Source organism: Macaca thibetana, chromosome 7 (genome assembly GCF_024542745.1).
Source record: "Macaca thibetana thibetana isolate TM-01 chromosome 7, ASM2454274v1, whole genome shotgun sequence".
Lineage (NCBI taxonomy): Eukaryota > Metazoa > Chordata > Mammalia > Primates > Cercopithecidae > Macaca > Macaca thibetana.
In genome coordinates, this window is record NC_065584.1 from 156,558,748 (window position 1) to 156,585,295 (window position 26,548).

At 36.1% G+C, this 26,548-nt stretch overlaps 1 protein-coding gene across 13 annotated transcripts in view; it reads right to left on the minus strand.

Moving 5' to 3' along the window:
• Window positions 1-26,548, minus strand: part of MYO9A (myosin IXA) — a 307,192-nt gene that overhangs the window by 52,534 nt on the left and 228,110 nt on the right. For all 13 annotated transcript variants that reach the window (XM_050796252.1, XM_050796251.1, XM_050796254.1 and 10 more), the window contains 7 exons: window positions 24,184-24,296; window positions 19,520-19,653; window positions 16,270-16,493; window positions 15,657-15,773; window positions 14,013-14,204; window positions 11,431-11,478; window positions 166-277 (listed from right to left, as the gene is read on the minus strand). In XM_050796252.1, the coding sequence (XP_050652209.1) occupies window positions 166-277; window positions 11,431-11,478; window positions 14,013-14,204; window positions 15,657-15,773; window positions 16,270-16,493; window positions 19,520-19,653; window positions 24,184-24,296 (940 nt within the window). The remainder of the gene's footprint in view (window positions 1-165; window positions 278-11,430; window positions 11,479-14,012; window positions 14,205-15,656; window positions 15,774-16,269; window positions 16,494-19,519; window positions 19,654-24,183; window positions 24,297-26,548) is intronic.

Sequence of the window (26,548 nt, forward strand, 5' to 3'; positions counted from 1 at the left end):
TGTCTGGTTTAGATACAAAGAATAGGTGAAGAGAGTATAGCAAGAGATGAGGCTAAAAATTTAGGTAGTGTAAATAACTCCTTTATGCTAAAGGAGAATAAGACAACTCAAGGAAATAGAAATGTCAGTGGTTAAAAATATTCCTCAAAGATCTCTCATACTTACATTTGCAAACAGAGGCTCGGTCCATTATCCATATCAAAGAAGAACAGTATTCACAGTATGTAGGGATGCTATATTGGGTGGCTTTAAAGATGTGACCATTGTGTTCTTCCACCTGAATGAGAAAATTAGCTACTTATATTAAAGCCAAAACAGTAAATGCTGCCCTAACATGGTGGGAAATCCTTCAATCTCTTGTTAAGTCTTCACTAGGCACTAATTCTAGAGGGACAAGTATGATCTTTTGAGAAATCACATAAAAATAAAATATATTTTTCCTGCTTTCCAAAAGCTAACAATCTAGATAAACATGACCAAATTATATGAAAAACAGAAAGCAACACAACAGACATATAACAGCTATCTTGTATGACTCTAATGTTACATTAAAAGCAGCAGTTCTCAAAGTATGTTTTCTTTTTTTGACTTTTTTGTTTTTTCATTTTTTTTTTTTGAGACTTAGTCTTGCTATGTTGCCCAGGCTGGAGTGCAGTGGCGCTATCAGCTCACTGCAGCCTCCGCCTCCCGGGTTCAGGCAATTCTCCTGCTTTTGCCTCCCAAATAGCTGGGATTATAGGCACCTGCCACTGTGTCTGGATAGTTTATATAAACACTGGATTTTTTTATTAGTGACAGTGTTTCACCATGTTGGCCAGGCTGGTCTTGAACTCCTGATCTCAAGTTATCCAACTGCCTCAGACTCCCAAAGTGCTGGGATTATCGGCGTGAACCACTGCTCCCAGCTAAAATATATATATTTTTTGTAATCTCAGGAAATTTTTACAGTTGAAAATTACTGATGACCTCAGAGAGCTTTTGTTTACATGAGTTACATCTGTTGATATTTACTATGCTAGCAATTAAAGCTGAAAAAAATTTAAAGTATATATACATTAATTTATTTTAAATTAACAGTAAAGGTATTACACATGAACATAGCATTTTAATTAAAAACAACTATATCTTTAAAGTACAAAAAAAAAAATCAGTGGCAAAAGGGGTATTGTTTTACATTTCTGTAAATTTCTTTAATGTCTGAATTAATAAAAGATACCTGGATTCTCACATCTACTTCTGCACTCAATCTGTTGCAATATGCAGTTCAGTTTGCAATATGCAGTTCAGTTTGAAATATATGAAGAAAATCTAGCTTAATACAGATATGAAAGTGGAAAATGAAGGAATATATTTTTAATTAAAATTTTTTTATCTGTATAAATGTATGTGGTACAAATGTAATTTTGTTACATGCATAGATTGCATAGTGGTGAAGTCAGGGCTTTTAGGGTATCAACCACTCAAGTAACGTGTATTGTACCCATTAAGTAATCTCTCATCAGCCATCCCCTTCCCAACCCCCCTCACTCTTCTGAGTCAGTGGAGTAATATTTTAACAGTCCTTTCAGATAGTAATACAGCACCAAAACTTTACAAATGGTAACTTAAAAGTTAAGTAAAAAACCATAACCAATGAACCCTTCATGTCCTATGACAGTAAAATCTATTGTTTTGGACTTAATTAAAATTTAAAACTTCAACCTTCAAAGACATCATTAAGAAAAAAAGATAAACCACAGACTCAGACAAAACATTTGCAAATCATATATCTGATAAATGACTTCTACTCAGAATATATAAAGAAATGTTACAACCCAATAATAAGGCAATCTAACTCAAAAATGGGCCAAATACTGAATAGATGATTCATCAAAGAAGCAGTTCAAATGGCCAATGGGCACATGAAAAGATGTTCAACATCATTAGTTATCAAAGAAATGCAAACTAAAACCACAATGAGATGCTACTTCATACCTACCAGAATGGCTATAACAAAAAAGGTAGATAATAGCAAATGTTGGTAAGAATGTAGACAGACTACAACCCTCAGGTACTGCAGGTGGGATTGTAAAGTGGTTCAGTCACTTGGAAAACAGCATGGAAGTTTCTGAAAACTGGAAGCATAGAGTTGCCATTTGACCCAGAAATTCCACTCTCAGGTTTATACACAAGATAACTGAAAATGTACGTCCACAAAAAAACCTGTACGCAACTGTTCATAGTGGCATTACTCATGGTAGCCAAAAATACAAAGCAACTCAAATGTCTACCAACTGATAAAACAGATAAATAAAACGTGACATATCCATGCAATGGAATTCTATTTAGCATTAAAGAAGACTTAACTACGATAAACACAATGATACAGATGAACTTCAAAAACATTATGCTAAAAAGCCACATGCAAAAACCACAGTGTATGATTCTATTTACAAGAAATATCCAGAAAAGGCAAGACTATAGAAACAGAGAGTAAGTAGTGCCTGAGGCTAGTAAAGAGCAGTGATTGTAAACTGGCATGAAAATCCTTTTGGGATTTTTCTAAAATTGGATTGAGATGACGGGAAAACTGTGAATTTACTGAAATCACTGAATTGTACACACAAAAAGGGATAAATCTGTGTTAAGTAAATTTACCTCAAGAAAGCTGGTTTACAATACCAACTGGTCTATTTTGTATTTGGACATTTTACCTATACATGATTTTATAGTGGTTCGTGTTGATCACTGATAGTTGAATCATACTGATTCACTAAATTAAACTTCCAAATGTTGACACATTTCATTATACACTAGTAGAAAGTCATAGTCCTTAACTTTATCACTGACCTCATTAGAAAACTTGGCAGACACAAGTTTTCCAAAATTTGAATTTTTGCTTGAATTCACAAGTTTCATCACTGGTAATAAGTATCGTCAGCTGTTTTCCTTGAAGTGACAAGATAACTGCTCATGCCAAAATCTTAATGAATAGTTTAAGTAAAAATAATGTTCTATGAAAAAAGTGGCTAGAAACATGTTGCCACAAAAACTTGTTCATGAATTCTCATGGAAGCATTATTCAAACAAAAAGCAGAAACAACTGAAATATCCTTCAATTAATAAACAGATATATAAAATGTTATATATGCATACAACAGAATGTTTAGCCTTACAAAGGAATGATGTACTGACACATGTTACAACACGGATGAACCTTGAAAACATTATGCTAAGTGAGAGAAGGCAGATACAAAAGGCCAAATATATGATTTTTTAAGTCAATATGAAATGTTCAGAATAGGCAAATCCATAGGGACAGAAAGTAGCTGGTGGTTGTGAGGGGCTAGGAGGAAGAGAGAAGAGGGATTGAGTGAGTGTTCAGAAAGTACAGTTTCTTTTTGGGATAATGTTCTCAAACTATAAAGTGGTAATGATTGCTTAACATAGTGAATATACTAAAACCCACTAAATTGTACACTTTACATAGTCAAAATGGCTAAATGGTTAAATTTTCTTATATGAATTTATCTCAATTTTAAAAAATGCTACTAGATCAGCCTGCAATCTAATTGTACAAGTAATTTCTTGAGACAACCATCATATTGTGGTTTTGCATCTTTCCCATTTCATTACACAGAATATTAAAGAGATGTGAATTCAAGAATCAAAATTTGATGCAATTAACATTTTTATTATTTCACCTTCTTAAGTAAAGCTTCTCTATTTTTCTTAAACTATGAGTGTGTGACTGTAAAAAATTATAACGCCCATTAACAAAGTTTGCAGGCGCTGCCTTGATTCATGTTGACGGCAGTTTTACTCATGTTTGCTTTTGTGTCAACTCAATGAAAAAGGAAAATGATGTTTTATTATTATGAAAACAGTTGTGATACCATAAAATCCCTAAAAGTCTACCAGAAACTACTGTAGACCGCACTTTGAAACACTGGATCATATATAAACTAGACATAGTCTCGAGTTTATATAGACGATATATGTTTATTAATGATCTAGTACAAAAGGATATACATGATACTGTTAACTATAGTGATTATCCGAGCTGAGATAAAACATTCAATAGTAAGTGTAACATGACTGGGCGTGGTGGTGTGTGCCTGTAGTCTGAGCTACTAGGGAGGGTAAGGTGGGAGGATCACTTGAGCTCAGGAGTTTGAGGTTGGTCTGGGCAACACAGTGAGACCCCATCTCTTAAATAAATAAATGTATGTATGTAACATGAAGATTTTTTTTTAAACCTATATATGAAACACTTTAAAACCCTCTTGAAGGACACAAAAATAGACTTAATCAGAGGAAAATATTCAAAATAAAGAAGATGTCAGTTCTCTCTACATTAATTTATAAATATAAGGTAATAGAAATAGAAGTACTAATAGATCTTTTTTCTGCTCAAACTAGACAATCAAATAGTTGGAATGGCTCACGACTATTTGGATCAACTAACGAAACAGGATAAAAAAGATCCAAGCAGGCCGGGCGCAGTGGCTCACTTGGGAGGTCGAGGTGGGTGGATCACAAGGTCAGGAATTTGAGACCAGCCTGACCAACATGGTGAAACTCCGTCTCTACTAAAAATACAAAAATTAGCCGGGCGTGGTGGCACACACCTGTGGTCCCAGCTACTCAGGAGGCTGAGGCAGGAGAATCGCTTGAACCCGGGAGGCGGAAGTCGTGGTGAGCTGAGATCGCACCACTGCACTCCAGCCTTGGTGACAGAGCAAGATTCTGTATCAAAAAAAAAAAAAAAAAAAAAAAAAATCCAAGCATAATGGGAAATTTAGAATATAAAAAAGGTGACATCTCAAAGTTGATGAGTAAAGATGAACTTTAAAATAAATGATGTTGCCGTGCGCGGTGGCTCAAGCACTTTGGGAGGCTGAAACGGGCGGATCACGAGGTCAGGCGATCGAGACCATCCTGGCTAACACGGTGAAACCCCGTCTCTACAAAAAAATACAAAAAAACTAGCCGGTGAGGTGGCGGGCACCTGTAGTCCCAGCTACTGGGGAGGCTGAGGCAGGAGAATGGCGTAAATCCGGGAGGCGGAGCTCGCAGTGAGCTGAGATCCGGCCACTGCACTCCAGCCTGGGCGACAGCGAGACTCCATCTCAAAAAAATAAAAAATAAAAAAATAAAATAAAATAAATGATGTTGGTAGCCACTGATAAGAGGCAAAATTAGATTCATATCTTACACTGTACCCCAGGACAATTCCCATAAAGACTGGAATTTAAAAGTAAAAAATGTGACCACTAAAAGAAAACACTGAGAATTCCTTTATAACCCTGTAGTGACGAAAGTCTTAACTATGACTCAAAATTCAGAAGCTATGAAAAAAAAAGATTCATAAATTTAATTTCTTAAAAATCTTCCACATGGCAAAAAAATATAATAAGCCAAGTGAAAAGACTGACAAACCAGGAAAACATAGTTTGAACTTATATTACGAAGGGTAATCTCTCTAATGCACAGAGCTGCTACAAATTGAGATGGAAAAGACCAAAACCAAAAGAAAAATGGGTAATGAACAAAAACATACAGACTGCAGTTAAAAAAAAAAAAAAAAGTAAATGGTACTTAAGCATAAGAAAAGATACTCAATCTCACTGATAGTATGAGAAAAGCAAATAAAAACTGTGTAGAGATACAAACTACAAAATGAGACTACCTCTATTACAGATAAATGAAGCAATATTTATGAAAATAAATGCATTCACCCTATGACCCAGTAATTTCAATTCTAGGAGTCCATCACAAACACATACACACATGGTTATTCATTGTGTCACTCTTTGTAATGGCAGAAGACTAGAAGCAGCCTAATAGTACAGTAAGGAATGGTAGCCAGTTGTGAAATAGATTTCTGTGTATAGCTATTGTATTAGTTTTCTATTGCTGCTGCCACAAATTACCATAAATTCAGTGGCTTAAAATAACACCTATCATTTGTTATCTCACAGTTCAGTAAGCTAGAAGTCTGACACTTCTCAGAGTCAGAGACTTTTAGTCTCACCAAGCTAAAATCAGATATCGACAAGGGTGTGTGCCCTTCTGGATGCTCTGCGGAACAATCTGCTTCCAATCTCATTCAGGTTGTTGGTAGAATTCAGTTCCATGTGGTTGTTGGACTGAGGTCCTATTTCCTTGCTATTAGCTGGTAGTTTTTCTCAGCGTCTAGAGGCCACTCACATTCCCTTGCTCAACACCCTCCTTTCTCCATCTTCATAGACAGCAAAAGAGGATTGAGTCCTTCTCATGCTCGTATTTCTCTGACTTCTTCTACCTATGTCTCCCACATCGTCTTCTACCTCATCTCTCTGACTGACTCTTCTGCCTTCTTCTTCAGCTTTTAAGGGCCTATGTGGTTACATTGGGCTCATCTGCATAAGCCAAAATAAACTGTTATGTTAAAGTGAGTTAATTAGCAATCTCAATTCTATTTGCGAAGTTCCTTTGCAGCAGTACCCAGATTATGTGTGAATGAATAACCAGGTGACAAGAACCTTGGAGGGAACATCTTTAGAATTCTGTCTACCATAGATACAGAAGGGTCTTCTGAATACATTTTTCAATGATAAAAGCAAGGCACAAAAGAATACTATGCTGTTATTATATAACATGCTATGTTTTATGTGAGAAAGTTTATACTGGAGAAAGAAACGCTAGAAAGTTAAATAACAAACAAAAATTTACCACTAGAAGACAAAGGTTGTGGGTTGGAGTTAGACTTCTCAGTATATATAATTTTAAAAAAGTTTGAATGGTAAAAATATATCTATTAGAAAAAACACTGTAAAAATAAATTATATCAGTGCAGGCTAAGGAATTCTTCTTTTAGTCAATAGTTTTACTCTCATTTAGTTTGATGCTCTATCACAAATTTGTCCAGTGGGACTTCCTTTGAGCTAAATAAATAAAAAGGGAATGCTTGTCTTTAGAGCAAAAATTCAACTAATAAATGTAAAATGAATGATGGAATTTTAAAAAATCACTATTGAGCAACCATCACAGCAATTGATTCGGTCAAGAATCATCAAGGAATAACAACACTAGTAAGAGTTTGAGGAATAAAAGGATATTTATTTACATGGTCTGAAGTATATCCCCAGAAGGTAATAATTATAAGGGAAAATAGTAACTTTGCTGAGTTTTGTGAAATATCCTTGCAGATATCAACCACAATAGGACAAAGAGACATCATATATCTCCTGATATCACACAATGAAAAATCATGGCATTTCTTCTGTGGTGTTTCATGCCAAAAATGTGTAACCTGAATCTAATCATGAGGAAATATAAGACAAACTCAAATGGAAAAACATGTTATAAAATAACTGACCTATGTTCTTCAACAATGCCAATGTCATGGAAACTAAAAAGGCTAAGGAACTGTTCTTGATTAAAAGAGATTAAAAAGGCATAACAAGTGTAACAAATTTCTTGTTATAAAGGAATGATACTGGGGCAAATGGTGGAATCTAAATAAATCTGGGTTAAGGGATACAGTTTATTTGTACTTCTCTTGCAACTTTTCTGTAACGCTGCAATTATATTTTGTCAAACAAAAAGAAGGGGAGAGGAGGGAAGGGAAGGAAGGTAAAACCAAAATGAAAGAAAAAGAACTGATCCAGGACAGTGAGACGATTATGGCTGCTAGAACAAGTTGGTAGAGAGTAGTGAAAAATAAGGCTGGACAGCAGTGTAGCGGGGACCATGAAAGCCTTTCAAGTCATTCAACATTCACTCATTCAACTAAACATTTATAAATGCTTACTATGTGTCAGGAACTGGCATGAACCAGTTGTTGTGGAAAAGAATGCTAACTGCCTACTAACATCCATTCTTTCTTCCTTCCTTAAATACAGATTTCCCAAGCCCTATCTGGGCACGTGATAATCTATCTAAACTTTACTTCTCAGCTTCTTTTGCATCTATAAATGGCTGCATAAGTAGCTCTGAATAATGAAATGTGAACATAGGTGATGAGTGACACTTTCAAGTGATGCCTAACATTATGGGCTCTCTTGTCCTTTTTACTGTCCTGCAAGCTAAGATGGTTATCAAGAAATTGAGACCTGGAGCAGTGATTTTGAAAGTATGTATTACTTTCACGGTAAAAGTGGTAAAAAAAAAAAAAAAAAAAAAAAAAAAAAAAAAAAAAAAAAAAGGTGGTAAAAGTTCCAAAGCACAGTGGAAGCACAAAGAAAGGAGCAATTAAATGGTTCCATAGGAAAAAAGGTTTCATAGAGGAGGGAATGCTTGAGATGAACACAAAGAACTGAGCAAACACATTTAAAAAAAATGATATATTTAGAATAGTAATTATTTCTATTTAAGCTGGAATATGCAAAATATTTAAGCTGGAAAATATGCAAAAATAGCTTTTAAGACTTTTTAGAGTCATGTGTATATAGGGGCATACATGTACATATATATTTGATAAAATAAAAGTAATTTAAGAGATTTGGTACTGATATAAGAATAAACACATTAATGAATAAAAAGAGAGACTAAAAAATTAAATCCAAATACATTAAGATGTGAGTATACAGTTGTCTCTCAGAAGCTGTGGGGAATTAGTTCCAGCAACCCCCTGCAGATACCAAACTGCAGATGCTGAAGTCCCTTATATAAAATGGCATTTGTTTGGGGGGGGGGGGGGGGGGGGGGGGGGGGGGGGGGGGGGGGGGGGGGGGGGGTGGGGGGGGGGCAGTATTTGCATATTATTTAGACATATCTGCACATCCTTCCATATACTTTATATCTAGATTACTTACAATGCCTAATACAATGCCTATACATCATTTCATTTCTGTGGATTCACTCAATGGACAGCAAATTCAAGTTTGCTTTTTGGAACTTTGTGGAATTTCTTTTTCTAAGTATTTTGGATTCATTGTTGGTTGAACCCATGGATGTGCTGGACCAACTGTACTATAAAAATGGTATTTCAAACCAGTGAAAAAGAAATATATCATTAAACAGTGGGCAGACAACTGATATACTATTATACTATTAAAGGAAAAAAGCATGATCCCTTGGTGCCTTGGTCCATAACTCAATCTTGAGACTAAAATAAATTCAAGAATGATTAAATATTTTTGCAGGAAAAAAATGAAATAATAAACATACTAGGCCAGGTGTGGTGGCTCATGCCTGTAATCCCAGCACTATGGGAGGCTGGGGCACGAGAATCACGTGAGCCCAGGAATTTGAGACCAGACTGGGCAACATGGTGAGACCCTATCTCTACAAAAAATGAAAAAACATTTAGCTAGGCATGATAGATGTGTGTGTGGTCCCAGCCACCCAGGAGGCTAAGATGGGAGGACTGCTTGAGCCCAAGAGGTTGAGGTTGCAGTGAGATGTCATCACGCTGCTGCACTTCAGGTTGGGCAACAGAGCGAGACCTAGTCTTAAAAAAAGAAAGAAAGAAAGAAAATGTACTGGAAAAAAGGTATAAATTGACAGGTATGGTGGCTCACACCACCCAGTACTTTGGGAGGTTGAGGTAGGTGGACTGCTTGAGCCCAGGAGTTTCAGAACAGCCTGGGCACCATGGTGAAACCCCATCTCTACAAAAAAATACAATAAAGTTAGCTAGGCATGGTGGTGCACTACTCGGGACACTGATGTGGGAGGGTCACTTGAGCCTGGCTAGGTTGTGAGGCTGCAGTGAGCCGTCATCGTACCACTGCACTCCGGCTTAGGTAACAAGAGTGAGATCCTGTCTCAAAAAGAAGAAAGAAACAAGAAAGGTATGGAAAAAAGTAAAAAAAAAAAAAAAAAAAAAAAAAAAAAAAAAAAAAATTATGTAAATAATTTATCTAAGGACAAAAAACCCCAGTAGCATAAAAAATTTAAAGAAATTAAAATGAGTAATAAATAAATCTACTATAAACAAAGTAACAACATAATTCCACTCAGAATATCCTGAAAACAGAGGAGGAATATATGTGTAATATGTATGTGTATAAAATATATATAATCATTTATATATAAATGATTTTATAGGGACACTGTATTTCTGGAATACCACCAAAAAACTGGTAACAGTATCTCTGGGAAGAAGGGCTAGGGAAGAGGTCTACTTTATAATGTATATAATTTTAAATTATGTTTATGTGACTTTCTCAATTGAAAAAACTTTAGTTCAAAATTTTAAAAAATTATGCTGATAAAACAGAACTAGACCAAGAATGTCATTAATCCTGATTGACACCATCGCCTGTATCAAACCATACTGGCACAAGAAGATTGGCAGTCATTTTTTTTCTTAAGAAATTAAGTAAATAATCAACTAACTTAAAAAAAACCAAGGGTGGAAGGAAAAAAAATACCTCAACTCACGGTTTGTCCATCCTAGTTTCATAATATGGCCTTATTCTATGTTATCTCAAATATTCCCAGATAATAACATCTTCTCTCACAGACACTCCTCTAATTATAAATCACACAAACATTATTTTCCTCTACTAAACTCTAACATTAAAGTTGTTTTCATTAAAATTTTCATTAAAAATTATTCTGTAGGCAGAAGAGAGGACTTGAAATGTTCCCAACACACAGAAATGATGCTCAAGGTGATATGTTCCCCCAAATACCCTGACTTGATCATTATACATTTTATTCATGTAACAAATACTCACATGTACCCCTAAAATATGTAAAATATGTCAATTTAAAAATTACTTCATTCTGAATGGATATAATATAAACCCCTGACCAAAAGGAACACAAAGCAAAATAAGTATTTTTCCTATCTCTGTATCCAACCTGTCTAGTTCCTCTTCATAGAAATAATCACTGCTATCAGTATACTCCCAGATATTTTATATGTGTGTATATGTCTGTGTGTGACTGCAGATACTAAAATTTTTAAAAACATATGCAAATAGTAGCTTTCTATACAGTGTTTAGCTCTTGTACTTTTTTTTCTCTTTCTTTTTTTGAGACAGAGTCTCACTCTGTCACCCAGGCTGGAGTGCAGTGGCACAATCTCGGCTCACTGCAACCTCTGCCTCCCGGGTTCAAGTGATTCTCCTGTCTCAGCCTCCCGAGTAGCTGGGATTACAGGCACCCACTACCACACCTGGCTAATTTTTTTTTTGTATTTTTAGTAGAGATGGGGTTTCACCATGTTGGCCAGGCTGGTCTCGAACTCCTGACCTCAGGTGATTCACCTGCCTCAGCCTCCCAAAGTGCTGGGATTACAAGCTTGAGCTACCGCGCCTGGCCAGCTATCACTGATAACAAGTCCAGTCACATCTAATCATTCTAAATTTTTGTAAAGGTATAAATATGATTATTGCCTAGGTACCTGATAAACTTATTTCATAAATATATCCACATAAATATTGTATGATATACCTCAGACAACTGATCTGAAAATTACTTTTTTAATTTAAAAAACAGATTATAACTTACCAAATCCGTTTCTTTTTTCCTTCTTTTCTTTCTTTCTGTTTTTGGCACCTGACAGGGGGACAGGAGAAATACAGAAATTGTGATAACAAAGACTAACATACTTTCTTACTTCATTGCAAATGTTGAGGTACTTGCTCAACAGGTAACACAATAGTTATTTCTTTATTCTTCAAGAGGTACTGTGCAGTGCTAATAAACAAATGTGAGAAAAAATTTAAAATCTGATAAAACATAATTGCCAATAACAGCAACAGAACGGAAGGACACTTTAGAGATTATTCTTTTTTAAACCTCAGTTCTGCCCAGAAGCCACCACCATATTAATTTAAATGATTATTTTATAAATAAATTATTTTATTATTTAATCATTAATTAATTGCTTATTAATTGATTTTTTTTTTTTTGAGACGGAGTCTTGCTCTGTCACCCAGGTTGGAGTGCAATGGTGCAGTCTAGGCTCTCTGCTTCCCAGATTCAGGTGATTCTCCTGCCTCAGCCTCCCGAGTAGCTGGGATTACAGGCACACACTGCCACACCTGGCTATTTTTATATTTTTTGTAGAGATGGGGTTTCACCATGTTGGCCCAGCTGGTCTCAAACCCCTGACCTCGTGATCCACCTGCTTGGCCTCCCAAAGTGCTGGGATTACAAGCTTGAGCCACCACGCCCAGCTGATTTTTTTCTTTTCGTTTTTTTTTTTTGAGACGGAGTCTCGCTCTGTTGCCCAGGCTGGAGGGCAGTGGTGCAATCTTGGCTCACCACAACCTCTGCCTCCCGAGTTCAAGCAATTCTCTTGCCTCAGTCTCCCGAGTAGCTGGGACTACAGGTGTGCACCACCACACCTGGCTAATTTTTGTATTTTTAGTAGGGACAGGGTTTCACTATGTTGGCCAGTCTGATCTTGAACTCCTGACCTTGTGATCCCCCCGCCTCAGCCTCCCAAAATGCTGGGATTACAGGCGTGAGCCACTGTGCTCAGCCGATTGTTTTAAAGATTTTACTTCCCATATTTTAGCTCTAGAAAACTACCATGGAGCTAAATATATATACAAAAAGGTAACATTTGGGACATGGAAAAACTCTTTTACATATGACATTTCCTGATAACCATAGTACAGAACAATCTTTTTTTTTTTTTTTTTTCCTGAGACAGAATCTCGCCTTGTCACCCAGGCTGAAGTCCAGTGACACGATCGTGGCTCACTGCAACCTCCACCTCCCGGGTTCAAGCGACTCTTCTGCCTCAGCCTCCCGAGTAGCCGGAACCACAGGTGTCTGCCACCACGCTTGGCTAATTTTTGTAGTTTTCAGTGGAGACGGGGTTTTACCATGTTGGCCAGGCTGATCTTGAACTCCCGACCTCGTGATCCACCCGTCTAGGCCTCCCAAAGTGCTGGGATTACAGGCGTGAGCCACTGCGCCCAGCCAGTACAGAACAATCTAAACCCAACCTTTTAACTTAAAAACAAAGGCAGTACAAGCCTAGTAAGACTCTTCTTCAGTATAAAATAAATACCTCAACCTAGATCCGGAACTGAAGAACTTTCCAGAACTTTTTTATATCTGACTTCAAAAATGGGATTGAAGAGGTTTTGGAAATCTAAATACATATAAGGTAGAATAACTAAAAATAAAATGGAATATAATACAAAATATTGATGGTATTCTTGATGAGAATAGGTATCTAATTATTTCATCTGGGGTACTGAAAAGAAACACATTGATAACTTTGTCTAAGCCTGATGTCTCTTCTGTAATATGGATTTTATAAAAATTATTTAATAAAGCTGAAGCAAGAATTAAATAAAATATACAACACCGAGTACAATTCTCAGGCTATAACAGGCACTCAAAATAAAAAGGTTATTATTATTATATAGACTTCCCAAAACACATATTTTCCTAAAACTTAATTCAAGAATAAATATAATTTGTAGGTTTTTATAAAGAGGCCACTGGGTAATACAATGAATTACATCTTTAACTATAATTTTTCAAAAGTAAATTCAGATACTGATCTTTTTTTTTTTTTTTTTTTTTTTTTGAGACAGAGTCTCGCTTTGCCACCCAGGGTGGAGTGCAGTGGCGTGACCTTGGCTAACTACAACCTCTGCCTCCTGGGTTCAAGTGATTCTCCTGCTTCAGCCTCCTGAGTAGCTGAAATTACAGGCGCCTGCCATCATACCCAGCTAATTTTTGTGTATTTACTAGAGATGGGTTTTTGCCATGTTGGCCAGGCTGGTCTCGAGCTCCTAACTTCAAGTTATCTGCCCACCAAGGCCTCCCAAAGTGCTAGGATTACAGGCATGAGCCAGCGCCCCACCCCGATCCCTATTAAAGCTAAGAGTATAATCTTGAGGGCAGAACACTATATTTTAACTCAGTGAACAATGTATTGATTGCAGATGGTTTAGAAAATATGGTCTGATAAATTGTAAGACAGAATTAAATTTGGAGGATCTAAAGTGGCGCTAAGCTGACATGTTCCCTGTAATGTTTTTCTCAAATACAAGATGTGTCAAATGCTCTTAAAAAGAATTCATAATTAAATCCTTTTAGTGATCAAAATATATCACATTTACCTTTGTAGCTGTGTAATCTGAAGTCTTGAATTCATTCATATATTCATCTAAAAACACTTTAAAAGTGTTGACCCAAACTCTCACTGGAGATTCACCCAGTGAATCCCGCTGCTCCAGCCTCATTGTCTTTTCCAGAATCTGTTCAAATAGTGCATAGAGGTCTTTATACCGTATGCTTTTCCCATCATCCATCTATAAGCAATAAGAAAAGAAACGTATGGTTTTATAAAGAAACTCTTTAAATATAGAGGAACGGTTACACTTGTAATGGGGTAGTATTTAGAATAAAGATGAGGATCCTGATACAATTTCTAATGAGCATGCCCATGAGATCCTGTGGCATTTGTAAACTCCCATTCTAGTATGGGATGAATGCAGAATAAAACATGCTAAATTTTAGTAAAAAACCGAACTGTAATAATTTGAGGAAGTCTCGAGAATTTCTCTTCTAAATGTGACTTTTTAATTTTATGTAGCTATAAAGGTTATTTGCATCCCTCTTAATTACTTACGTCCCCAGAAATGAACCTTGTTTAGATGGTTCTACTCTAAAATTGAAAGAATGAATACTTGAATTGTTGCCTAAGGATATATTAAGTAACCAATTTATTTTTCCAAAGAAGAGTGACATGCCCAGAGTAACATCATATTATTTGCAAGAAACTGAAATAGAATTTCTTTTATTTAAATAAGATCCGGAATTTTTTTTTTTTTTTTTTTGAGACAGAGTCTTGCTCTGTCACCCAGGTTGGAGTCCAGTGGCATGATCTTGGCTCACTGTAACCTCCACCTCAAGCCACTGAATAGATTCAATCCATTCTCCTGCCTCAGCCTCCCCAGTAGCTGGGATTACAGGTGTACACCACCATACCCAGCTAATTTTTGTATTTTCAGTAGAGACGGAGTTTCACCATATTGCCCAGGCTGGTCTCGAACTCCTGACCTCATGATCCACCCGCCTCAGCCACCCAAAGTGCTGGGATTACAGGCTTGAGCCACTGTGCCCAGCCAAGTAGATTATAAATTTAGAAGTTTTCCTGATTTTTCTCTTCACAGTGAATTAATATATTGAACAATGAAAAGCCAATAAAATATGAATTATTTTACAGAATATGATAATTCATAAACACGAACGCTTCTCTAGACCAAAGCATTAATTGCACACACCAAAAATAAATGTTCTAAAACATGACCAATATCATGTGAAAGTATAAGGTAAATCTCAAAGTGATATAAACTGATAAGTAGAAATCAGTGACCATAAACTAACTGCCCTAATTCCATTAAAAGAAAACATATAATGCATTCCTTACACAGGAAAATTAGACATTATAGCCTAGCAATACAGCTAAAAGGATTATGAAAAGTCACAGGGAAAACAGAATCATACCCAGGACATCTGAAGTCAGTACCTTAAAAGACGGAAAAAAACAGCTGTAAGGTGGGAAAAAGCTACTCAAGGAAAGCTCAAGTAAGCTTTTAATCTGAAACCATTCAGTACGTTTTTCCTTGTCTATCCCTAAAACAAAAACAAGGAACTGGAGAAATCTCTTGTGAATCATGGCTTTTGTATTATCTTCTACAGCACTGTCAAATTTTTCATATGCTGAACTACTAAATATCTCCTAACATAGTCCAACTCACCGCCAATGCAGATGAATAAAAGCTGAAGATATTCTGCCGAAATTCCTTCAGGGCTTTTTTAAATACAACATCCACTAGTGTATCCTTCTTGCTGTCTTCATTATCTAGGTCATTCATCTGGGAACCACAAAACCAGTTTTGGTATACAATCAACTAATTGAAAAGAAGTAAATACAACAGTAGCCATGTATTGTCTCTTCCACAATGACTGTCCTCAAAGTGCAAGTCACAGGCTATTATAGGACTCAGGTAAAAGTATGACTAGATAGTCAAACTATAATTACTACTCCATGATTTCTAAGGTCCCTTCTAACATTGTATGATTCTATAGTTCTGTTACAAGAAAACTCTCACGTGCAACAAGTTGCACCTTCCCATATGAAATGGGACAATTTTAGTAAAATTAAAGTCACTACTAAAGCCTACAACCTTAAATCCTGTCTACCCTGTCTGACTAATGCATATCCTATTATTTGCACCTTTCTGGTAAAGAACAGACCATCTAAAGCATGGAAGCCTATGCAATTTTGATATCTAGAGGATATATCCTGATATACACAAGTATTCCATAGACAGAGCTGCTAAGGGGCCTAACTTGGCAAATAAAGTGTACCTTTTTCAGAAGAAATTCATCCATGCTTTTTAAATCACTGACACTTGCTATGATCTGGACAGAGTCATTTTGCCAATGCATAGAATCCAAAGCCACGTTGCTAATCTTCACACTTCGCTTGCGCTTAGCCTTTGGAGAAGGTTCTTTGTTCTCTTTGAACTCCTTCCGGCAACTGCCAGGCAGTTCTGGGCTCAAAGGAGGTGTTGGGTGATATTGAGCTAATTCTACAATTCAAGATGGAAGACCCGAAAGGACACATTTAGTAAATATATTGATAATCTTCACATCCTTCTTTTTAAGGTTCCTTTAGTAAGTCACTGAAGGAAACATGCAAATATATGAAAAGCAAAGTAACATTAATGTTTGAAGTCAGGCAGCTACGCAATAAATCCAGATGACACATTTGTACAGAAAATGTATTTAAAAATTACCATTTTTCGAAGGGAAATGATATCCTATCTCCCAAGAAGCTGAGGTCTGATATTAAAAACCTGGATAGAAATGCTTTGCAGGACACCAAGTTAGATCCCAAAGACCTCAGTCCCAAAGAAAAGAAGAGAATATACAACCATACTAGCATATTAAATACTCACTGTTAACAAAGTCATAGCTTTGCTACACGTTTGAAACAACATGTGTAGCTATACACAAGTCCAACAAACTAGTGGAGTTTGATAATTATTATTTCTTTACTACAGTCTAAAGTCCTGAATACTTCTGTGATAACATTTGGTGATTGCTGGCAACCTGTTAGGGAGTCAAGTAACTCAACTGGCTTACTTCTGCTTGGGTGTCTTCAGCATTTAGGATTTTCTTAAACATCCCCCACATAACTGTCAATTTATTTTCTCTACAATTTTTCTCTGCAAATGTTTACAACGGAGAAATCAGATTCCATGTAGCCCATTACAATTTAGAACTAGACCAGATTTGCCAAAGTCCTATCTGGAGCTTGATGAGAATGTTGGCCTCCTCTCATTTCACATGCTTGTCTTCCCAACGTGTATGCTCTTTACCTTCTGTCCAATGGTATATCCTGATTCCATCTAAACTAACTTTGACAATAAAGGAAAAAAGTAGCCTCCTACATGCTAAATACCACCTCAGGCAGGAATTGAGACAAATCCAATCTCAACTATGACATGAGAGTAAAGAATATAAAGATATAGGATACAACTATATTCAAACATATATCAACTGATTTTAATTCTGTTATACAGCTTAGATATATTAAGTATCTAATTATTTTATTTAGCAAAGTCAGTATCTTTATTAATAAAATAAACATTTATTAAAGAAATTATCCATAATCCCATATTAGCATTAAAAACAAGGGCTACCTTAATACATTTTTTCCAAATACAAATAAAAAGCTATAATCCTAACTTTTATACATGTGTCATTATGAAGCAAACACACAACAAAGTTTGCTTATAATAAGAATTTTCAATTAGAGTTTATACTTCTTTCTCAAGAATGAGCAGCAAAGAATATATAATTGTGGGAAATAAAAAACTTCGAATGATGACTGTCAACCAGATGAAATTGATCACCTTAGTCACTCAATAGCAGGGAATTCCGTTTCCCAAACCTGTAGTATTCATTTAACTTGTTATTGGTTTTATCCACATCCATTTGTCAACTGGTAGAAGCAAAGCCGTAAGATACAAAAACAGGGGTCTAACTACCTTTCCACCATTTTTTCCTCTGGCATAGAGAGCTCAAGCCCATCCATCCCTCTGGGGAGCTTGATGATTTTTCCTCCTTGTTTCTCTATTTTATCCCAGATATGGGAAGATTTTGGTTTCTTATTTTAACTGGGTCTGTTCTATCCTGCCTTAGACTTTCTTCCGAGGACCTCTTTCTATTTTAGTCAATGCTAGTATTTCACCCACATTACCATATACCCACCTTGGATGTATATCCCTGTTGAAGATAGTTGGTATCTTTACATAATAGCTAACAACTCTCAGGCATACCTGAGAAAAGGGCTTGAGAAGAAGGGGTAATCTTCTAACATTAGGATAACATGGAGAATAAGTAATTTTCCCATTTAGAAAGGTCAGTTTTCTGAAAGATGAACTAACTGTTGAGTACTTCTCAAATGTGTTATGCTGCATGCCCAGAAAGTTAAAATAAGAGCTATGGGACTGGGCATGGTGGATGATGGCTGTAATCCCAGCACTCTGAGAGGCTGAGGTGGGAGGACAGATTGAGCCCAGAAGTTAGAGATTACAGTGAGCTATGATCACACCACTCCAGCCTAAGCAACACAGTGAGACCTTGTCTCTAAAATTGAAAAATAAGAGCTATTATAAAGTGCCAGGCATCTGCTAGATACTGAAATATAGCAAGTACTTAATATACAACACAGTGGTTAAGACTGTGGACTCTGGAGCAGGACTGCCTGGATTCAACTCTTAGCTCTTCCAGTTACCATATGTACATACATAAATAACTTTTCTTTTTTATTTATTTATTTGAGACAGGGTCTCACTCTGTCTCCCAGGCTGAAGTGCAGTGGTGTGGTCACAGCTCACTGTAGCCTCAACTTCCCAGACTCAAGTGATCCTCCTACCTCAGCCTCCCAAGTAGCTGGGACTACAGGCACACGCCTCCATGCCTGGCTAAATTTTATATTTTTTGTAGAGATGGGGTTTCACTATGTGCTCAGGCTGGTGTTGAATTCCTGGACTCATGTGATCTGCCCACCTCAGTCTCCCAAAGTGCTGGGATTACAGGTGTGAACCATTGTGCCTGGCCTAATAAAAAAACTTCCTGTGCCTGAGTTTTCTCATCCATAAATTGGGAATAGTAAGTATACCAACTCTCAAAAAACTGTTGTGAGGAGCAACTGACTTAATAACCATAACATGCTTACTACAGTGCGTTGCATGCAGTAAGCACTCAAATATTAGCTGTTATTAGCTATAACCAGTAATACATAGGTTAAATGAATGAATAATGGCTACATTTTTACAGTTTAGAAAACTAAGACTAACCTATGATACACAGTCATTTTTGAGGTGGTTGCTGCTTCATTGTTTTGTGACACATTTTTTGGGAACTTCTATTGTAGGAAAAATATAACTTTATTTTTTAGTTAAGGAAGGATTTAACAATGCTGGTCCTATCTCATTAGAACATCCAGCCAACAGAATTGACATTATAAATACTACAGGAATAGCAAACTTTCGGAAAGAGTGAACAGAAATTAAGAACATAAGCTCCACTCTTTCGTCACTTTTACCATCTGGAAACTGATGAGCTGGAATCACATCTGCGCCTGTGAAGACTGGCGAAACCTCTGACTGGGTAGTAGGCTTCACTCTAGTTGTCTTCTTCTCCCCTTTGGCCCAGAATCTCATCTTAGCTCTCTGAGGTCTGTTTAAAGAAATAAAGGTAAAAATGGAAATTAGAATATCTCAGTGGTAGTATTTGTATATATCACTTTAAGCTTTACAAACCTTCTATGTATATTAGCTCATTTAAGCTTCACATTTAAATTAAGTATATTTATCTTTATTTTTGCATTTAAACTTCACCTGGAAGATGAAAAATTATTTAACTTCTCTGGGTTTTGTTATTTCTATATTCAGATGAGGAAACATCTTGAATATAGAAATAACAAAACCCAGAGAAGTTAAATAATTTTTCTAAAATAAAACAGCCAGAAAGCAGTGGAGCTAGAATTCTAACTCAAGTTTTCTAATTCCCAAACTGGTTTCTTTTCATTCTTGTCCCCCATCCAGCTTGGATTCAGTATATACACAATTTAACAACAAAGAAAATACTTTTTAAAGAAATCACTAATAATCCTACCACTCTAAAAAACATTAGTTTACCTTTTTTTGTCATTTCCTTCCAGTCTTCATCCATAAGTATGGCAAGTTTTACATCACTGTTACGATGCACACAGAATTTTAAATCTTTCCACTTACCAGTACATAATAAAAGCTTTAATGTCACTATTTTATATTCATGAGTTATGAGTATTATTAATAACAGTCACTTATTTGAACTTGTATCATGCTCCAGGCACAGTGCTTACAAAATTTAATTATAATATCAATTTTTCTTTTTTCTTAAAGACCAGGTGATAGTAACAACTTTGCTTTTAACAAACTAGTATAAATATGATACAGATGAAAAACTGGAGACTTAAATATTAGGTAACTTTCCGAAAGTTTCACAGTGAGTGAAAAATTCAGAACCACATCTATTATATTGTATTGCCTCTTCTTAGTGCTTATATACGCTTTCATAATATACATCAAAGAAGTACCTTGCAATAACAATGGCATGTAGTTACTGACCTCATAGTTGTAGGTTTATTTGTATATTAATTTATCTGTTTGTCTGTTCATTCAATTAAAAATTTTTGAGTATGTACTAGGTGACAAGCACTATGCCTTACATATGATATTTCTAATTTTCACAACTACTGTGATAAACAGGTATTATTATCCTTACTTTACACATGAGCAAACTAAGGCTTAGAGGTCCGATGGAGATGGAAGTTAAAATCAAGTCTATCTGGTTTTGAAGCCCATGCTCTTTCTTTCTTCCTTCTTCTTTTCCTTTTTTAATTTTTTTAAAAAAAGCTTATTACTGGCCGGGCGCGGTGGCTCAAGCCTGTAATCCCAGCACTTTGGGAGGCCGAGACGGGCGGATCACGAGGTCAGGAGATCGAGACCATCCTGGGTAACACAGTGAAACCCCGTCTCTACTAAAAATACAAAAACTTAGCCGGGCGAGGTGGCAGGCGCCTGTAGTCCCAGCTACTCGGGAGGCTGAGGCAGGAGAATGGCGTGAACCCGGGAGGCGGAGCTTGCAGTGAGCTGAGATCCGGCCACTGCACTCCAGCCTGGGTGACAGAGCGAGACTCCGTCTCAAAAAAAAAAAAAAAAAAAAAAAAAAAAAAAAAAAAAAAAGCTTATTACTAAACTCATACATTTATACATTAAAAAGAGAAATTGTTCTACATGACTTACTAAAAACAACAGTATCTCTCCGCCATGCTCACCCCATTTTCTGCTCCCTAGAGGCAACACTTTTGAATTGCTTTAACTAATTCTTCTGATATTTAACGTGCTTCTGTAACTATCATACTCATGGCCACAGATAAGGATTAGGCATGTTCCACCATTCCAGTCCTAACCCCACCACAAACATGTGCTCCCGAAAGAATTATACTGTAATTTTAGTTAGATCAATATTCAGTATTTACTTTTAATAATATTCAGTATTTATTTTTATTATGTCAATAATATTCACAGTTGAGGGATGTAATTCCCTAAACGATCTACTTTATTCTAGAGGATTTTTAAAATTTGCTCATGAAAACTGATTTTTCATTTGCTCATTTTCTATATACAATTCACCTCCACGTGTTTCCCCATTTCTATCAACTCTCAATACATTCAAATATATTAGGTACTTTCTCAGTTTCATCTTATTGAAAAAAATCTCTCCCAGAGCCTTCTAACTTGCTCCAATTTGGAGTGGTTTCCCTCATTGCTTGCTGTGCAGTTGTTATTTGAAAAGCTACTTTCATCATAACAGAGATTCCTTTTGTCTCTTTTGTTTCATAACATGTCTTTTGGTATGGGTCTGTTTTCATTCATTACGTTGGGCACTCAGTGGCATCTTCGAATCTGGAAAACCATGTCCTTCAGTTCCGTAAAATTTGGCTGAATTATTTTATTAATAATTTATCCTCCATTTTCTTGGTTCTATCTTTCCAAAGTTCCTACCATTGGGTCACTGGATCTCCTGAATGGAGCTTTTAATATTCCCATCTCTTCCATTTCTTCATTTTTTGCTCAACGTTCTGAGACATGTACTCAACTTTCCTTCTGATTCTTGAGTTGCTCCTTTACGTTATCATATTTTTAATTTTCAAAAGCCCTTTTTATTATGGATGTTTCTCTTTCACGCACCATTTGGTTTCATGAATACAATTGTATTTGTTATGCAGAAGGTCTGTTGATAGTTGTAGTTGTCTATCTTGAAGTGTTCTATTCCCTGCATAGTTGATTTCTTCCAAGTTGTATTTTATCTGTTAGTTTTGGTTTCAATATAAGGTATTTCCTCAAATGTATGGTGATCAGTGGTTTGTGATTAATATTTAAAGTAGGGTTAAAAAAAAAAAAAAAAAAAAAAGGCTGCTTGGAAGCTCTAATGTGCCTTGGTGGGGCTGCTAAAATATGGTCTTCCTTATAGGGTTATCTGGTTGGTTGACTTTGCAGGGAGAGCTCCTGATAGTAAACTCTTTGAACATTTGCTCAGAGGGTATGGGAAATGAAGAAGGCTGGGAAATCTTAACATTCTGTATGTAAACAGTCATTAAATCCCTATGTTCCAAATATGTGCCCCAGCCCTCAATTTTACCTAGTAAACTCCAGATCCAGAGATACTCTGTTTTATACTTTCCAGATAATAAATTTCTTGTTCTGCTATAATTAGGGAAGGTCAACCAGTTAGATGTATCTTTCTCAGCTTTACTCAGCTGGATTAGGATTTGGCTTTCTCGTATGTATTAACATATTTAAAATTTAAAGTCCATTTATTTTTTGGATTCCATAGTTTTATTGCAGTTGTCTTCACTTCTGAGTTTTTTTGAAGGGGAGAACAGTCCTTTGTAGATTTTGTCATTTTAGTAATTGTAGGGGAGGATGTGGAAATTAAAAATATACATAATCTATTATTTCCAGATGTATGTTCTTCTACTGTCTTATATCTTATTTCTCAATATTTGATTTCTAGTATTATTTGCTCTGGATTTGGGTTACCTTAAATTATACCTCTACAGTCAGTGAAAAAGTGGTCTTTAATATGGTTATGAACCAGAAAAATTTCAACATAATCTTGTAAGTTTTCAGTGAGGCCCAAATGCTTATACAACATAATGAGGGACAAAGATATTTATTTGAAAAATAAAAATTCCATAAGCTCTCTTAAAGAGAAAAGAATTATCTCCTGAAAGTTCTTTTCGGTTCCATTTCTAAAATACTTACCTCAGAACAGAATCCAAGTCCAAAGCTTGCATCTATTTAGTCTCATCTAAGTAACACTAAATCTTATTTAGTCTCAGCCTCTTTTACAACAAAATACCATAAGTCATATAACGATTTGGAGACTTTCCCCAAATCATACTGCTAAGTATAGAGGGAGATAAAGCTCATTATATTGAAAGGAACCAGTATGTGCCACCCCAAAGTATTCCTCTCTGAGATAAATATTTTTAAGCTAAAGGCAATTAAGAAGTAGGTGCAGAAAAGCTCTCTACTCTACTGTTCCCCTAAAAGCAGGATATAAATTTGTAAAGGTGTTCTTTCTTCCCTCTCTACCAACAAGGACAGAAGTTAATCACTGGAGACAGTGTAGACCTTTATCAGCTAGAAATGACATCAGAGGAATCTACTAACTTTACTCCATTAGTTTCCCCATAAATTTACCTTCCCACAGTTTTGTCACCTTTGGAAGCCTGAAACTGCTTATCTTTGTCTTGTCACTTCTCTAAAATTTATTGTTCATTGTTGAAGACAATATATAAGTCAGATTCCTAAACCACTGTTTTGAGTTACTTTTCCTCTGTATGATGTGCATGTACTATATGCACTAACTTGCGTATTTTTCTCTTGTTAATCTGTCTTTTGTTACAGGATTCTGTCCCAACCATGAACTTTTGAGGGTTGAGGGAAATTTTTCTTCTCTTCTCTTCAATACGTATCTGAACTACTATGTGCCTATAAACAGTAGGTACTTACCATTTCTTGAAAAACTGGTAAATAAGCTTAATTTCAAAAGTGGCCTATCAATTCCAGTTTTTTAAAAAAGCTCAGTACTTAACTATAGTCAATTATCAAATAAAATTATATTACCCCTATTAACTCTATGTATACTTTATACCTTATATCTGAATCTGAAGCCTTCTGTCTCACTGCCAACTTGGTAATCTCTCCTTGAGACATAGTCTTATGAAGCTTTGCTTGTTCATCAACTGATGAAAATCGCTGTGATGTCTGTAATAATTACATATGTGAAAGATTTAATGCCAAGTAAATATATGATAGCACTGTAATTAAAATTCAGGTTATAGAATTACTTGAGCTATTTAAAAACACACAAAAACATTCATATTATTCAGAGATTCATTGAAATAATAGAGCCTACTGAAAACTCTATATAAAGTAATCTGAAATAAAGAGGACTTGGTCAATGAAATAAACAGGATCTACCGGTTCATATTTTCTGACAATTTAAAAAGGAATCTCAAGTGGAGAGGCAAGAAAGTAAAAACCATTTAAAGATATAGAGAAAAGATGCAGGATCTAATAAATCTAGAGTGCTAACTATTGTTTTTCAAATCTCCTTTTATTTATCCCAAAAGGTGGCTATTACTTTTATGGCTTAATTTGCTATTATAAATTCTTCATGTATCTAATCAATAATTTAAAAGAGATGGAATATACAATGATTTTTTTTTTTTTTTTTTTTTTTTGAGACGGAGTCTCGCTCTGTCGCCCGGGCTGGAGTGCAGTGGCCGGATCTCAGCTCACTGCAAGCTCCGCCTCCCGGGTTCACGCCATTCTCCTGCCTCAGCCTCCCGAGTAGCTGGGACTACAGGCGCCCGCCACCTCGCCCGGCTAGTTTTTTGTATTTTTTTTAGTAGAGACGGGGTTTCACCGTGTTAGCCAGGATGGTCTCGATCTCCTGACCTCGAAGAGCCAAAAGACAAAAGAATAAAGGCTCATTACCATCATTAATGGTCTAAATTATAAACAACTTATAAGGCTATCAAACTGTGACCTGATTTTTAACTGGCAGTTCTTGTTCCATTTGTTTAAAATGTGTCCCTCTAAAGACAATCCTGTCTTGAGGAGAGAATTTCTTGTTATCTATTCAAGTCATTTCCTAATATTTCATTTTCCTGTAGTTATAATATTCTTTCTTTAGTCTTTTGGACTGTGTGACTATGGCCTTATTAACAGAAAGAGGAAATACCCTAAGTTGGCAAAGATGAAGTAATAGGGATCTGGTCTACCCTCTTACATGAAACCAACAAAAAACCCAGACAAAATAATATGAAACCGCAATGTTTAAAACAACGGACAGATATCCCTGACAGATGGGGAAAAAAGGAAGTATGTCCTACACTTGTCCCATCTTACTGCCTTGAGAGTTTCTAGGCCGTGATGCAGAGAGAGGGAAACCAGGTGAAACCTGACAGACTCTGAGTGGAACACATGAAGCTGAAAGTCCAAAGTGAACATGATGACTAGAGACCAAAAGACAGAGTACTGGAGAGGAGTGAGAAGCACAAAGACAGAACTCTAGAGATCTACAGAAGATCCACATTGAATATTCAGCTTGAGTACTAATCAACACTTTGTATGAGAAAACAACCCAAGACCAGGAAAAAGATCACTTCAAAGGATTAAAGGAAATTGAGCCCATCACTCACAAAAGGTCAGTAATAGTGTCTATGCCCAAGAGCCAGAGGACATAACTTTATGATTCCCAGGGCACTGGGCAAAGTGTACAGAGGATCTCACCTCAGTAGTCAAGAATAATTAGCCTTAGACTGAGTACTGTTTGGGTCTAACAAATCTATTTTTTTTTTTTAAGAGACAGCGTCTTGCTCTGTTGCCCAGACTGGAGTGCAGTGATACGATCACAGCTCACTGCATCCTTGCACTCCTGGGCTCCAGTTATCCTCCTGCCTCGGCCTTCTGAGTAGCTAGGACTACAGGCACATGCCTCTGTGCTCAGCTCTTATTTTCCAGACCTCTATGCAAATAAATTGAAAAGTTAGATGAAATTGATAATTTTATAAGAAAAAAGTGTTCACCAAAATTGACCCTGTTAGATAAAAGGTTTAAAAAAGACAAATTTCCCTAGAAGAAAAAAAGAAAAACTTATCAAGGAACTACACCACAAAAAAGTATCACTCCCAGGTGGTTTCATAGAAAATTCTGCCAAATCTTCAAAGAACAGATAGTTCAATGCTATAAACTAGTCCTTTTTTTAGAGGAATACACATATGAATACTAAGTGTATAGTCAACAGTGTGGCTGCTGTCTTAAGGCTGACAATCCAAAACTCTTACGTAATAAACTTTGTTCAATAACAACCAGTTTTCTACATGCAAGACCGACCTCAAAATCACCTAGCCCAGGTCCTAAAACTTTATGAATATCCTCTCCTGACTTCTCCCTTGTGAGATATTACTAAGATACAGTCAAAGTGGGTTTTTTCTTACTGTAATAAGCTA